Genomic DNA, 15,854 nt, shown 5'->3' with positions numbered 1-15,854 from the left:
GGTGAGATGCAGTCGAAATGGCCACAGTTATATTTCCTTCTTCAAATGGAAAAGGTTTGGAATGAAATTGATGATTTGCAGAAGGAATTAATGATTTTTATCTTAAACCAAGGCATGAGCAGGCCTAGATCCACATATGCTGATCCAATCACACACACACACACACACACACACTCACCTCTCCTGCAATGTCGCATAGCCATTTTGCATCTCCTGGACTCGGCGATGGTTGGACATGGTATTGTGTCCTTTGGTGGCTTCTTCACGATATGCCGTGTTCGGGTTTCCAGACCCCACTTGAAACCACAGGTCTTGTTTCTTCTGGCGCAGGTCCCCCACTCACTCCACTGGCCCACCTCACAACCCTCTATTTGGTGAAAGAAAACTTATTTAGAGAACTAGATGATGATGATGATAATGAAAACCAATGATAATGGCTATGAAGGTTTGGATATAATAACATATCTAATGTCAACATATCTTTATTCAGAGAAGTTTTAGGTTACAAAAAAAAAAAGAGAAATAGAGGTTTTGAAAGTCTTTTGTGGAATGAAGCATTGGATATTAGAGAAAGATGATATTTGTAAAAATCCGTCTTAAACTGGTAGCTGCGTTTTTGGAATATAGTGGTTCTAGTCTAAAAAGGTCATTAACTGTTCCAAGCTCGTCATTATCTGGCAAAAGCGAATCATTTGCTGATTGAGCAGCAACTATGTCCCAGAAGCCAGCTTGACCACCTTAAAATGGTTTGACCAGTTGGTAGCTGGTTTGTTGCTGGTCTAAGATGGTCTAGCTGATGCAAAGGACCATCTTGGAACAGCTAATGCGCAAACCAGAGAGATTTTGTGATGGTATCATTACAAACCAGTAATCATGTTCCAGAACAACTAACAGATTTATCTGGATTTTCCAGTAGGCTTGTATTAAATGATACTGACCTCCGCACTCCATGCTGTCCTCCAGCGGAGCAAAGCCCTCCGGACACTTTTCGAAGCAATGGCCCTTGTGCAAGTAAAAACCAGGCTTGCACTTTGTGCAGAAGTCTTTGCTAAAGCAGGCCTCACAGTTATCTATCCTACACCCTGTGAAGAAACAAGAGAGACAGATGTCAGTTGGGACAGCAGACAAAACCTCCTCATCTGGAGCAGACTGAAGGGTGGGGGAGGGGATCGACGTGAGAGAGGGATTATGAGGTTGGGAAAAAGGCATTTTGATGCCATGTGAAGATTTTTACTTCAGGGGAGTGAGATCTTCCAGTGCAACTTCCACTGACATGCATGTTGAGCCAGGGAGTGTGGGGTGTGAGAGTTTTTAGGGCTGCATAGAACTCCAAAGATGTGACGACATCCGGAATGAGGAATTACCTCACCATGACCCCTTCACAGAAGAAAGGAAAGCAGAACATCTCAGCCTCCAAGAGTACAGAGTTAGAAGGAAAGTTTGGCTCTCATTCGCTCTCTTTCTTGACTGAGCAAGTGGCATAAAATCATTATTAGCATACTTCAGCAAGAACTCAGCATAAAATCATTATTAGCATTAAATCTGAGAAAAGTTTTAAGAAGAATTTAACATGCAGTCGTTATTAGCATAAAAATTTGACAATTTATAAATAAGAACTCAGCATAAATTCATATGCATCATAGGAGTTTAGGAGGAACTTAGCACAAAATCATTATCAGGATAAAAATTGAGCAAATTTTCAGCAAGACCTTAGCATACAATAATTATTAGCATAAAATCTTAAAAGGTAGTCCAGGCCTATGTGAAATAATCTAGTCAGGCAGATGATGATGTTCTCCTGTGTTAACATCAGAGTTGGGTGGAAGAGAAAGAGAAAGAGGGGTCAATACACTCTGTGAATGAGGCAATACCGCTGCGCCGATCCTCCCACGCCCCGCCTTGCCACAGCATATCAAGGGCAGCGTGCCAGCATGTCATCAAGCTGTGACTCTGCAAATAGCACGTCAAGCAGAGCGAAATTACATGAGCCTCACCAACAGGGCGATACGTTGGCCTGCATAATTAAAAAGAGCCACTGGGAGCTGTCTAATTTATGGCGCTTCTAAAAAGCTTCTTCAGAGACCGGATTGCCAGATAGGCAAAGGATCTCAGATTACAGCTATCCACAAACATGTGAAATTGGTTGCTGGTTCCACTCAGGTAGCTTAAGGCACCTGTTTGTAGATCTTTTGTGGAACGTTTGTAACTTTTACCAGTCTACAGGTAAGCATGTATTTAATAAAATGTTTGAAAGAGGAAAATCTGGCACAGTACAAAGAGATAAGGCTTGGACTTTTATCTCTGACCTCTCTGGGTTTCGTGAAGGTTCTCACCATCACACCCTCCTAATTAGACCATCTCCAGTTAACCAGCCTGTCTCCTCAGCTACATTCCTTCCCAACAAATGAGTCTTTCCCCTTCTCCCTTTGAACCCCTGAAGCCTCAGCCCACTTTTCCTGATCTCTCACGCTTTCTTTATCCAGTCCAAACAATCTCTGGCGAGAAAATACACACTCACACACACACACACACACACACATACACAGCACTCCGACAACCATAATCACCATCATTATCACTCCCATGGGGAATGATTGTGATAAAGTATTTTTTGACCTTTTTGCAACCTTTAAAACCTGTATGCAATAAATTGAGGTTGTAATTTACTGTGAATATAGGCGTCAAGCAACACTCCTTTAGCCTAATTACATGAACAATAGGTTCGACTTTCACACTTTACTGCTTAATTATAGTAGAGAAATGACAGGAAATCATGGGAGAAATTATGGAGAGATCAGTATGATTTTTTTTCCAGCTGGCCCAATTCTGATACTTTGTGTCAGGGTTGGGTGAAGGGATGAGGCGAGGACTCAATAATGCAGAATTTAAGGGCTTTTAATAAATAAAAATAATAACAAACTACCCCCAAGGGGAAAAACAGGACCAGCAGCAGGTCTTGACTGAACCAACAACAAGTCAGGGAAACACAAAAGAGGGAACATTTGAAGAAGATCTGGCAAAGGACACAAACAGACACAAGGAGAATAAATAGGGAGCAAACAAGGCAGGTAACGAGGGAGGACATGTTGGACAAATTAACCAATAATAAGATAACAAGAAGGGTGGGGTTACACAAAATACATGGGAGCACATGGCACAAAGAAACAGACATGACAACCATGTGCTCACACTAAACAAAACAAAAACAAAAGCACATGGCCAGGGAACACCATGTGATCAAACAAAACAAGACACAAACATGCAGCTAATGAGAACACACATAAGCCGCGTGTTCACACAAGACATAACATGAAAACACACGGCCAATGAAAACGCAAACTGCGTACCACACAGAACACAACAACACACACGGACAGAACAGCGTACGGCCCAAGCGATATCGGAACCACACGCTCACAATGACAAGACAGAAGGAGTGTCAGAGCTCTGTCACCAAACCAAAAATAAATAGACCGAAGTGATAGAACCCTGATACTTTGCCATGCCCGCATTTTTTTTACTGGCACCACCACAATTTTTTTTAAATGATTATTAATACTATTATTTATTTAATTATATATTGCTTTTTCTATAAAACATATAGTTGTCTTGAAAAAACAAGTTTTCATTCATAATTTATTTATTTTCAAAACACAAAAAAGCCAACAGGCCATCCTTATTGTTGAACCCTATTACGGGACCAAGACTCTAACTTGTGGTGCCAATGATCAATGATCAATGTGTTCACATGCGTTCAAACTGCTAAGCCATAGTTTGCAACAAATGTAATACACACTCAGTCTGAACCGATGAGATACTCAGATTATAGAGACGAGCCAAGTTGTCTCATAGCTTTAAAGCACGCTATTCAAAAAGAAAAAAGGACAAAAAAACAAAAACAAAAAAAAAGAACATCTTCATCATGTCATTATTTTTAACACCCTTGTCTTTACATCAGCCAAGACACCAGGGCAGAACTGCATCTTTTGTTTGATAAACACGTGCTCTGGCTGGTCGAATTACACTGCTGTAGAGATCTTGGCGCAAAGTCTGAGAAGATGAAGGCCACACAGATGGATCTACTTGCTTTTGTTCCCAGATTAATCAGAGCTCTGTCTCAGTCTCTGTGTCCCTACATGTCCAGTCTATGACAGGGAGAAACAGCTAATAAATGAGCTTTGTAACAGAAAAGCCGCCTCTGTCCTCGGCCTGATATACTGCAGCCATTGGGAGGCTGTCATCACCTTTTGGATCGCTTACTTCAACAGGGAATTGAGGACGAAAAAGAAAAAAGAGCAACTATTGGCACACGACTCAGACAGTGACTGGACTGACTTGACATGCAATGCAATGATTATTAGAACTGCCATATCAAAATCCACTGTGCTGGAATATCTGTTAGAAATTAGTAACGCTATCTGTGAATCTGAATAAGGTGAGCCTGGGTTCGAAAGCCTGATATTGAATGAATAATCTGACCGTCAGTGAGAAGATCATTTAGGGTCTCAAACCACCAAACTGCTAGTAAGAGCTTATCCTTAAATCCAGCCTGCAATTTAAGCAATATTTTGTTACATTACAATATATTATATAATTTATAAAAATGCACGCACACACACACACACACACACACACATATATATATATAATATATATATATACTGTATATATATATATATATATATATGCATTTTTATTTTATTTTTTTTATCTATGAAGATATATGTTGTTTATATAATAATGTATACAAATAAAAAGAAAATGAAAAGTGTAAAAATAAGGCCACCGACAGAGTTTGAGACACTTGTTCCAGCAGGATTAACCTTGGTGCCACTTTTGAAGGCCAAGATGATAACATGAGGCTAATATGACATAATTAGATTACTTGTTCTTCCACAGACATGGGGATAAGGACAGGTGGTGGGAATCTGATGAAAGCCCAATGCAAGGAGGACAAAAAAAAAAAAAAAAAAAAAAAAAAAATCCTAAACAGAACATTATAGGAAATTGCCTACTACGCTGCAAACTGTTGCTTGAGATTTATGTTTGTACTTTTTTTCCACTTGGTTTTCGATGTGGTTTTCAAGTCAAGTGCATGTTGAGTTGAATCATCAAGCTTTAGGGGTGATCTAATCCTGAAAGACTTGTGGCAGGAATGCCTCTCTGCTGTGGTCTGGATGAATTTTTTTTTCACAAAAAAAAAACAATAAAGCAAATTATTATGTGGACATTCGAGCTAGTGTTATATTCAAGCGGCTGCAAACCATCTTGGCCAGGGTTGTTGAAAGTTTACTTCATTTTTAGGCAATTAAACATGTAATTTTCAGCAACTTCTTTTTCAAATAAAAATCGACTTTAAATCCTATATGACAGTGCCTTGTAAACAAGGGGTCAATTTGGTAGCCGGTCCTGAGGTCACAGAAACCAATGCATATTCGGCAGCCATCTGCGGTGCAAAAGGGATGCCCATGCTTGGGGAGTGCTAAATCCAGACACATTTTTCCATTTCTCCTACCCAGAGAGCTTCACTAAAAGAGCCTGTCTCATCTGACCTGCTTTTTTTTCCCTGGTGAGCATTATGCAGTTGACTTTCTCACACCCCAAAATGTCATCTTGCTGTGACAGTGGGTGCACCAGACCAAGCCCTCTGGGTTTTTCTTGAGGACCTTGCAGCATCTATTTGAATGATCCTCATACAACTTCCTGCAAGAGAGGACTGTTGATGTTTTGTCCGTACATACAAAAGTATTTGGATACTTAAAAGATAAGTTCACAGATGTTCAATCAGTTCTGTATTGTTCCAATGTTGATAGTATATATCTATGGAGAAAGATTACACAATGTTCATGTATATATATATATAAACAAATGTATAATCTTTCTCCATGTTAGCGGACTTATTTGTCAGCAAAGGTCAGCTGGACTTGTCAACATGTTATTTTGAGTCATCCAAGGCGTTTATTAAAATAACAGATCGTACTTCCGTATATTTGTATTCCCGCTCATCGACAGTCAGATTGTCAGAGGGGTGGTGCCAAATTAAAAAATTAAATAAATAATTTAAATATAAAGAACATTCTGGTTGTCAAAGTTAGTGGTTAAAAGTCCAATTGGCTGGAAACTCATTCCAAAAATGTCTAACATCAATTGTTTGCAGAAATCACTTGGCTTGATGTTTCATTATTTAATGCAACAGTCATTCATTTTAAGTGTGGCCTGTTTTAAGATGTAAGCTACTATAATATTAACAAAAATACATTAAATACAATTAAAGTGTCCATAAATGTATATTCAATTCAACTGGGGCCATCTAAATTCTCAAATGATCATTCAGACCTGTAAAACTCAGGAAACAGGGTGAAGGATAGGTGTACCACTTACACTGTCTGGCAAATCCAGCTCTCTGGTGTGAGAGTAAGACGAGAGGGGCCAACGGCAATTGCTGTTTTGCAGGTCCCAAATGACATAACTTTAACTGCAACAACTCATTCTTTTCCAGAGGGTATAGGACTCATTACCTCATTGGAAGGGTATATTGTGGAATTGAGTTGATTCTTTAACTATTGGGTACCACTTCAGGCAACAGTCCTTTCGTGTGGCTGAGGTCCACCTCAGTCCCATTGGATTATCAAAACTACCTGTAAAACTCAGAAGCTCAGGAAGGTTTCGAACAGACGTACCCAAAAGCCTGCATTTGCCCATTTAAAATAGTGTCAAAGTGGGAATTATTACAACAACAGTACAACAGGAACAGATTTTACAACACCAATGACGATAAAACAAATTGGATGAAACAATTATGGGGGGCTCTCATGTGGCACATATACTAGTCCTGGCTGAGCTGTCAAAAATACTTGAACTACACGTCCAGGATATTGGCAATCAGAAAGCTCTAAAAAAAAAAGGCTTTCAATGTGAGTAAAGAGATAACAGGAAACTTCACATATGGACAAACAGGAGGTCATCTGGGGCCAATTTCTGGAAGGCTGCTTACTAACATGGGCTATTAATCATGTCAAAAATATTTCATAAAGTCATAAAGTCAGCATTAATACTCACAGCCCTGCCACTGTGAAGTCAATTGTCCATAAAAGAGATGTATCAGCTTGTTGGCTGCTGTAAAGGTTATGATTCTCCCTGATTGCATGTTATACCCTAATTCTCAGTCTAGAGGCTTTTCATGCATTTATCTGCTTATGTATCCGTGAGAAAGAGGGCATGGGGGGGTTTCCTTGTGGTGACACTGAAAGATTTAAAATGTAAAGGGAGAAAAGGAGGGTTCAAGATGGATGAGGAAGAGGGCTTCCACTTGACAACCTGTGGAAAAACTGATGGTACCAGCACACCAGTTCTGTCTGCATTCTGAATCTCTTTTCCAGCGTTTATCTCTCCTTCATCCTCCCCACACTCTCTTTTTATCTGGTTAGCTTAAGTGGTAGGCTGCAGCAGTGTTTAGGAGCAACTAACCAAAAGCAGAAAGGCTATCGCGCACACAGTCAAACAATCTTGTGAGATCAGGTAATTATTAAACAAGCTTTCCAAGTATGTCTCTCTCAAATAGTTCTATCAATCATCATCTACTGAGTTTTACAGGTCTGTAAGATCATTTGAGAATTTAGATGGCCCTTCACTCTTAAAAATAAAGTTTCCAAAAGTGATGCCATTGAAGAACCATTTTTGGTTCCCTAAAGAACCTTAGTGAACAGTTATCTAAAGAACCCTTTTTTTTCTTCATGCAAAGAATGTTTTAATAATCTAAAGAACCCTTTTCCACTATAAAGAACCTTTTATGGAAATGAAAGGTGGATGTTTAAGGTTCTTCATGGAACCATAGATGCCAATAAAGAACCTTTATTTTTAAGAGTGGTTTGAATTTACATTTATGGACACTTTAATAGTTATTATTTTCATTATTATTAAATTGACCTACAATTAAAACATACCACACTTAAAATGAATGACTGTTGTTGCATTCAACAATGAAACATCAAACCAAGTGATATCTGCAAACAATTGATGTTAGACTTTTTCTCAGCCAAACAACACTGGACCCCATTGACTTTCATAGTATGGACATCATTCAAAGTATCTTCCTTTGTATTGTACAGAACAAAGTCATGTTTGTTTGCACTGACAGTAAATTATGACAGAATTATTATAATTATTATTTTATTTTTTGGTGAACTATCCATTTATGTCAATTATGCAATCTTCCTTCTACACATTTTAGATGGTTGGGTCACGCATATGATGCTCGCCAGAGGAAGGTCAGTGTTCAATTTGGATTTCAAAAGCGCTCGACACCACCCCACGGCTCCAGCGGAAGAGTCTGGACTGATGTAGTGCAAACCTGTCTCCTCTTTGCCTTTGTTTTCGCTCAGGCCTGGCGATACTGCGACGCATTCTTAAACGAGATAGGATCACACACACATTCAAGGTCTAATGATAAGCAGCTGCTGCTTAAGTGATTTCAGAGCATGTTTTTTAAAAACACGATCAACTCCAATGTAATCCGCTGTTTCAGGCTCTTGGAAGAACGAACTGTAGTTGTGCTGAAAACCCTGACAAGAGAGAATGCGGACTTGCGGAGTGACTTTGAACGGATGCGATGTGTTCGAAATTGTTCCCAGTGACCCGACGATTAGTTCTCGCGCTAACCCTGATAGAACATCCCATTATGACTGGCACACATGAAGAGCTTAGTGAAGATGACAGAAAAAGCATAACTTAAGGAGATGGGTCAAATGCGAAGCTGGATTACAAAGTCACTGAAACAGTGATCACATCAAAGTAGGCTTTGCGCGGAGATTTGATGCTACGTGACAATGTGAGGTTTTGTTCTGGGAGAAGTTCTCCTGGAAAGGAATCCAGATTAACTGGCCACATATCAGTATCATTTAAAATCAAAATTCAACCAGGACAACGAATGGTTGGAGGACAGTCTCAGAAAACAACATGCCTTTGTCCCTTCTCCACAACTTAAGAACTTACAAAATGTAGGTGCAATGACTTTGATTACTAGTGGAGAACAGGCAAGCTCTATAACGCTAAGTAGCCTCAATTGGTACATCCAGTTTATGGTAAATGAGGCGTTTTAGGTGTTTCCACCTCCTCCTCTTTTGATAAAATTGGCAGATAAATCTGTATAGAGTTTGCTAGTGAGAAGGGACATGTTTTTATACAGGGGTGTCTGTACTGCATCTGGGTTTATTAGCATTGTAGGTCCTGACACACTGCTCTGAGGTTTCAAGTCTGTCTGTCAGGAGTTTGGCTCGAACAGTCCAAAGAGTTAGAGTTTTGTTTTCACATAAAGTACAAAGCCAACACCTCAGGCTTTTCACTTAACCTCAAAGGTCCTGAGTGTCTCAGGCCTGGCACAAATGTTAAAATAAGGTTATGAAATACAGGGCATGGAAGGATGGGGATAAACAATTCCAATAGGACTATTATATTACTCTTAGCAGAAAAAATTTGTTTTCCTATTTCATTCTTGTTTCTAGGGATGGGTGACATCCAACATCTGACTAGTCAATAATTGAAGTCGACTAAACGTCCTCTTCTTATAAAGAATCCTATCTCAAACGCCACGTATTAACTCACTAGGTCAAGAAAGAAATATTGTAACTTTTAAAGGAACACTCCACCGTTTTTTCATATTAAACTATGTTATTCCCTTAACTAAGACGAGTTGATACATACCTCTCTCGTCTCAGTGCGTGCAATCAATCGCTCTGATAGCTTTGATAGCACTTAGCTTAGCCCAGTTCATTCATTAGGATCCAAACAGAGATGAAGTAAGAAGCGACCAAACACCTCCACGTTTTCCCTGTTTAAATACAGTTACACGAGTAGTTACATGACCAAGTATGGTGACACAAAATAAAACGTGGCACTTTTCTAAGGTGTTTGGTCGCTTCTAGCTTCATCTCTGTTTGGATGTAATGGTTGTAACTGAATGTAATATAAAAGTTAGATATTTTTGATTGTAGTTAAGGAACTACAGACAGCGCTTAAACATATGATAGAAAACATGGAAAATGCTGGGAAAAAGGGTCAAAGCATATAAGCATTATAAGTAAAACAAATAAGCATAAGATTAAGATTACAGATTTCAATAGTGAATATCCTATTTGCAAAGTCCTAACTAGCCAAATTGACATTGTCAGATTTGTCAGTTCACTCAAACCTTATTGTAAAAAAACAATCTCAAGGTTTGCGTTCTCGAGCCACCAGGCACTGTTGTTGTGCGAATGAGCGGGCCGGAACGCGTTAAGCGTTGTCGTGTAAGCGGCCCCTAAGTTAATAACTAATGATCTTTGCAACGGAAGTGAATCAATCAAAACTAACTTTAGATGGACAATAACTTTATTCTAGAGCTCCTGTACAGCCAAAACAATCTCTGTTACTTTAATTTCCTAGTATCACTGTAAAGCTGCTTTGAAACAGTCCTTATTGTTAAAAGCACTATGTAAATGAAGCTGACTTGACTTGACTGTATCAAATACAAGGCCAAATTACTTTGAGTAGGCCTATTCACAGCATGTGACACGGTAAATATATTCTTTACAGAGTAAAGAATGCTAAAGCGGCATGTCTTTGCTTCAGTATCCACACACCTGTGCTACAAATAGGCAGTGTGTGTATATGTGAGTGAGTAAGTGTAGGTTCTTACTGGAGCACATGTTGATCTCTGTCCCGCGCATGCCGTAGTAGCCTGACGGACAGGCGTGGAGACACTCGCCGTACTGCCTCATCCTCTCCCTCCTCAGGAACAGGAAGAGCTTGGGCTGGCAGTTCATACACCCGTTGTCCTTTGAACACACCGAGCAGCCTTTACAAATAGGATAAGCTCCATAGCTAGCTGCAATAAAGGAAGACACAAAACAGACACTTTAAAAGCTAATAACATCGTATAATGCTTAAGTGACATCTTGACTAGGTTTGCCAACAATCTCCATTTCTTTATAGAACATGCCACTAGAGATTTCAGTAAAACACCGGTGATATGTGACAATTGATCACAAAATAAAAAACAAAAACAAAATGTTGCAGTCACCATGTGCAGCCATTTACAGTATATGTATAAGAAATGAAGACATTTTATTGACTTAACTTTAGCCTAGCCAAAATATAACATGAATATGTTATAATCATTACATATCACATTTGTAAACCCTTGCATGCAATTTGTTTTCCAATATATTCTAATATGCAATAGTTTAATAATGAAAATTGTATGCTGAATAGTAAATCAATTCAAATGAGATACATACAGAAGCTTTCCCAAGTGTTTTAATGTGAGACGCTAAAATAAGGGACAAATTGCATCCCGTATAGGATGAATATAGAAATGAAAGATTCTTTGCTTAAATACTATCAGCAAAATAAATCTTGACCTACATGAATGCAGAATGTACTGTAAGTACCAAGACAAAAGCACACATTTTTAGCAACAACTAAACTTACTGTACACTTACTGAGGTTAAGTGCTTTGCTCAAGGGAGCATGGTGATAGTTCATGACTCCTTTCTTGCAATCAAATCAGAAACGTTAAGTTGAAACCGCTTCACCACAGAGCAAGCTAACTACAAAGGGCTCTATTGAATGGTTAAACGTGTGCTGCTATAGAACTGTCTAAGACATTTTCATTGACACATAAAACTTTCATTGACTAAAGAAACTGTCATTACTGTGACACTAGCGAGGCCTGACGTTTTCGCAGCACAGTGATTTGATTCAAAGCTCAACTCCTGTAAGTTTAGTTCAGACAGCCGCTGAAAGCCCAAAACCGCATTGACTCCGAGAAGGATCATGTTCCTGGTAGAAGACAAAGGAGCCAGTAACGACCATACCGTTTCACAATAAATGTCTCTTAATGTAAGCGCCTTAGCGTCCCCTTTACAGGAAAATGTCCTTGGGCGCACACAATAGCTGCAAACCAGAGACATTGCTATTGATTGGAGCCAAGTTTTAAATATCACAAACCGTAGATCAACCGTAACAGTCCGAACTGGACGACCCACCACAAACGCTTTATAAAAAATCATGCATTTCGCTGACCTTTTTCCCATTCCCTTTTTCCCTAATCTTTTCTTCAGTTTGAATAAATAATTAAGAGTGCACCACATAAAAAGAAAATTCTGTATGGCTTAAAAAGATGTAATATGTGTCATTCATAAACATTTTCCACTGGACAGACCATACACAAGGAGGAATAAAGGTTTGCCGTTCATCGTTCTAATACTCTTCATCAATCAATCTGCTCCCCAAATGAACCATTTCTTGTCAATATCTCTGTGCACTAAAAAATTTGCTCACTAGAAATTCCCAGAATGCACCTTAAAACCATTGAGCATTCGTAGCTCACTGCATTTGCTTGCTGCAAAATGTTGTCATGCTTATGTTAATGTTTAGTTGAACAAGGCCCTTCCTAGTGCTCAATATTGTCTTTAAAATATGCTAATGGGCAGAATAAGACATAACCTTTGTCTTTAATATAGATTTCAAAATTTTAAACTTGATAAAGGACTGGAAATTTTAAGTAAAAATGCTTGACTGCTTGGGATCAGATACGCTTGGGACCTTTAATATGTGACAACAGACATACAGGAACCATACAGGAATTTATCTCTTGTAGTGAGAAAAAAAAAATCAGTAATGTTGAATTATAAAAATATATATTTTTTGTATTCATCACAGCATTTATGTTATCTATTATGCTACACAGTCAATACCATGTGCTATACACATTCAAGTTTACATTGTAAAATTGAAATGTTGCCAATCAACTATCCTGGAACAAAAAGCTTTAGAACGGATTAGGAAGGCTACATCAAAAGAGAATATTTATAGCATTTTGGGGGTTTTATCATATTGTTTTCATGTTAACCAAAAAATAGACAACATTATTGTGTAGCTTGATTCATGTCACGTGACCTCAGTGTTTTTGTGACAAGGAAATGATCTGGACACATTTTTTCCCCAACCACACATATGGACATATGGTATACAGTTTGAACATGTTTATAGAAACCTGACATTCACCATAAATTGGTAAAAAAAATCTCCCCGACTCAGCCCACATACTTCAGACCTGATTGCGATCGTAGTGCAGAGAACAGGCGGAAACCAGGACTGGCGTGAGGTTGGAACTTCAAAAAGCCGAAAACTATCAGAGTGTTTCCCTTACTGAATTTGGTTAATTGAGGGTGGTATGGCAATATCACAAACCGTTTCCCCTGTTCTTAATCATAGGGGTGTTATTCCTTTCATCCCACTGTCAGAGTTAAATGGGGCAGTTAAATTATTACTTTAACTGTTGCTGTCAACATGAGCTTGAGCAACACAATCAACTATGAACAATCACATCAGTGATCATATCGCTTCCCTCATCACCTTGTGTTTGGCAGGGTTTTGCTTGTTATCAATTGTATGGCATGATATTCAGACCAGCACTGACGGGACATGCTCTCACTGGCCTAGTAATTATAAATGGAAAGAGTAAGGGATACGGCATAGCTGACGTTTTTTTTTTTTTTTGCCTCATACGAGATTTTTGGAACAGCAGCATGTCTGAGGACGGCTTTCCCAGCTCTGACCACAGGCATGTCAAAAAGGATGCTGGGATCTGGTGTGTCTAGGGCAAGGGTGTCCAAGAGCCACCCTAGAGGGCCCAGCGCTTCCACATTTTACGGAAATCTTTTCACCGCCAGCTGATTTATACCTGGAGCTATGACCGGAGTCTTCCATTCTGAATCGTATTTTCATCAATTCATCAAGGGGATTAAATTCAAGCTCTAAACCAGAAAATTTGATGGTTTTCCAATATCACTGTCAAATCAGGCCTTAAAGAGACACTGGGACCCAAGAGGGGAAACAAACAAGAAAAAGTGCCCAGTAGGACCTCATTCATATTCTGCATTCAACTCTACTTATACTTAAACTCAAGCTAAATAGAAAATGTAAAGTTATGTCATAGCCATCATGTGGTATTTATGCGTCTTATTCGCACAGAAATCTGCCCTCGTTGTTTGAATGATAAAAGTCCATCCAAGAAAAACCGAACGATCCAAGTGGCTTTCATACATGTAAACAACATCTCCGGCTATGTTTTTAAGTCACTCTAGAACGCTAATTATCTAAGTGTGTCGGTCTGGCAGAATTTCGAGTTCTATGTAAATTACAGTGGATAAGCCTAATTTGGCTGCTAAGAGTGTTTTTTGTTCCAAGAATCATACCAGCGTGAGCTTTAAACTTTACCATAAGTCTGTCATGTTAACCTGCCAGAGTGTAACTTATGCTGGCAAGCGTATATTGCAGAACTAAAATTAAGAAGACTAAGAACCAAGAGAGAGAAACACATTTCTTGTTTTAACTTCACAAAAATTCACCCCTATCCTGAAAAAAAAAATTATATAAACATTTGTTCTGACTACGATTTGACTGAACTACAGTTAAACATAAACAAAATAAGATATTAGGCTTTACATTCATAGTCTCAATGTTTTATCCAAGTTTCAATTTGTGCACATTACTGAGCAAATAAAATGAAAGGATAATATCACATCAGCAAACTAAAGAATCACAACTGGGGAAGAAAACAACAACAGTTAATTTACTTTTCTGAAATTGATGCATGCAATTATGAATAATAATGCTGAAATCCAATCTCTGCAGCATGAACTTTTCCTCATTAAAACTGTGCAAGTGGATAATTTGATATGGCATCCGTAACACATTAGGTATTATAATGGATTATTAAATTTCATTATCCATGCAAAGATGCAGCTTTAAACCCATATTCAACACAATATTCCAAGGGAAAAAAACTGTCTTTGTAATATTGACTTCAATGCTTCCTCGCTACTTTGAAACTGTTCCAACGCCCCTGACATCAACCTGACAACCTGTGCACCTCTCTTTGAACTGCCCTTTCCCATAACAAAGCAAAATAGTTTACACTGAGAGCACGGGACAAATGTTTCACAAAACCAAAATATGCAAGTGCCTTCTTTCATCATGCATTAAACGATCCATCTACAACCTAAACAACTGTATTTACCTTTATCCACTTTGAACATCTGGGCTTAGGACACCACAAGGACTCCAAATTATTGCAGCCTGACCAGAAGACGAGACAATTTCTGCAAATCGTCTAGAGTGTGACATTGTATGGTGTAAAACAGGGTTCATCAAATCCGGTCCAGGAGGACCAATGCCTAAATGAGTTTAGTTCAAACCCTAATCAAACACACCTGAACAAGCTAGTCAGGGTCTTCAGAGTTACTAGAAAATTAGCTAAACTCTGCAGGATAGCTCTCCAAAGCTGGATTTGAGGAACCCTGGTGTAAAATAACCAACAGACAGCTCATCATACGGTCTCCTCCATTTCTGTTAGCCAAGAATGAGGCTTTATGAGGCAACATAAAATCACCAGTACAAATGGATTAGAGGTGGATGTCTTGATTTGTTTGGGGAGCAAAATGAAGGGTCGTTATTTTCATTTCTTTCCTTTATTCTCTCAATCGTTCGCCACAGTTTTCTGGGCACTTGCTTTCCTCTCTCATCTATAATCGGCACATCCCTGTTGACATCCTCTCAGGAACATCAAATGACAGGTATGGCATCCAACTGCAGACAACTATTCATCTGCAGACATTAGTGAAATGAAATGTAACTTATGAGGAGTAAAATATCTAACCAACAATATTGTGTGCTAGTTTCACTGTGCCCAGTTTCTGTGGGGAGACTGTGGTTCATTCAGGTAAACGCAAAATTCTTGGTCCTTCATTCATGCGAATCACAAGCTCAGAACACAACGTATGACGGCATTGTTGGACTGTGTTGCCTTCATT

The 15,854-nt window shown here is 38.9% G+C and overlaps 1 protein-coding gene across 1 annotated transcript in view; it reads right to left on the bottom strand.

Moving 5' to 3' along the window:
• rspo2 (R-spondin 2) overlaps positions 1–15,854 on the bottom strand; it is a 64,741-nt gene that overhangs the window by 25,843 nt on the left and 23,044 nt on the right. The window contains exons 2-4 of the mRNA XM_082149369.1: positions 10,673–10,861; positions 939–1,082; positions 179–367 (exon numbers count right to left, since the gene is read on the bottom strand). Of these exons, the coding sequence (XP_082005495.1) occupies positions 179–367; positions 939–1,082; positions 10,673–10,861 (522 nt within the window). The remainder of the gene's footprint in view (positions 1–178; positions 368–938; positions 1,083–10,672; positions 10,862–15,854) is intronic.

Source organism: Leuciscus leuciscus (assembly GCF_965113295.1).
Source record: "Leuciscus leuciscus genome assembly, chromosome: 20".
NCBI classification, from domain to species: domain Eukaryota; kingdom Metazoa; phylum Chordata; class Actinopteri; order Cypriniformes; family Leuciscidae; genus Leuciscus; species Leuciscus leuciscus.
The sequence above is the reverse complement of the archived record's forward strand: the minus strand, read 5'-3'. Positions and strand labels throughout refer to the sequence as shown.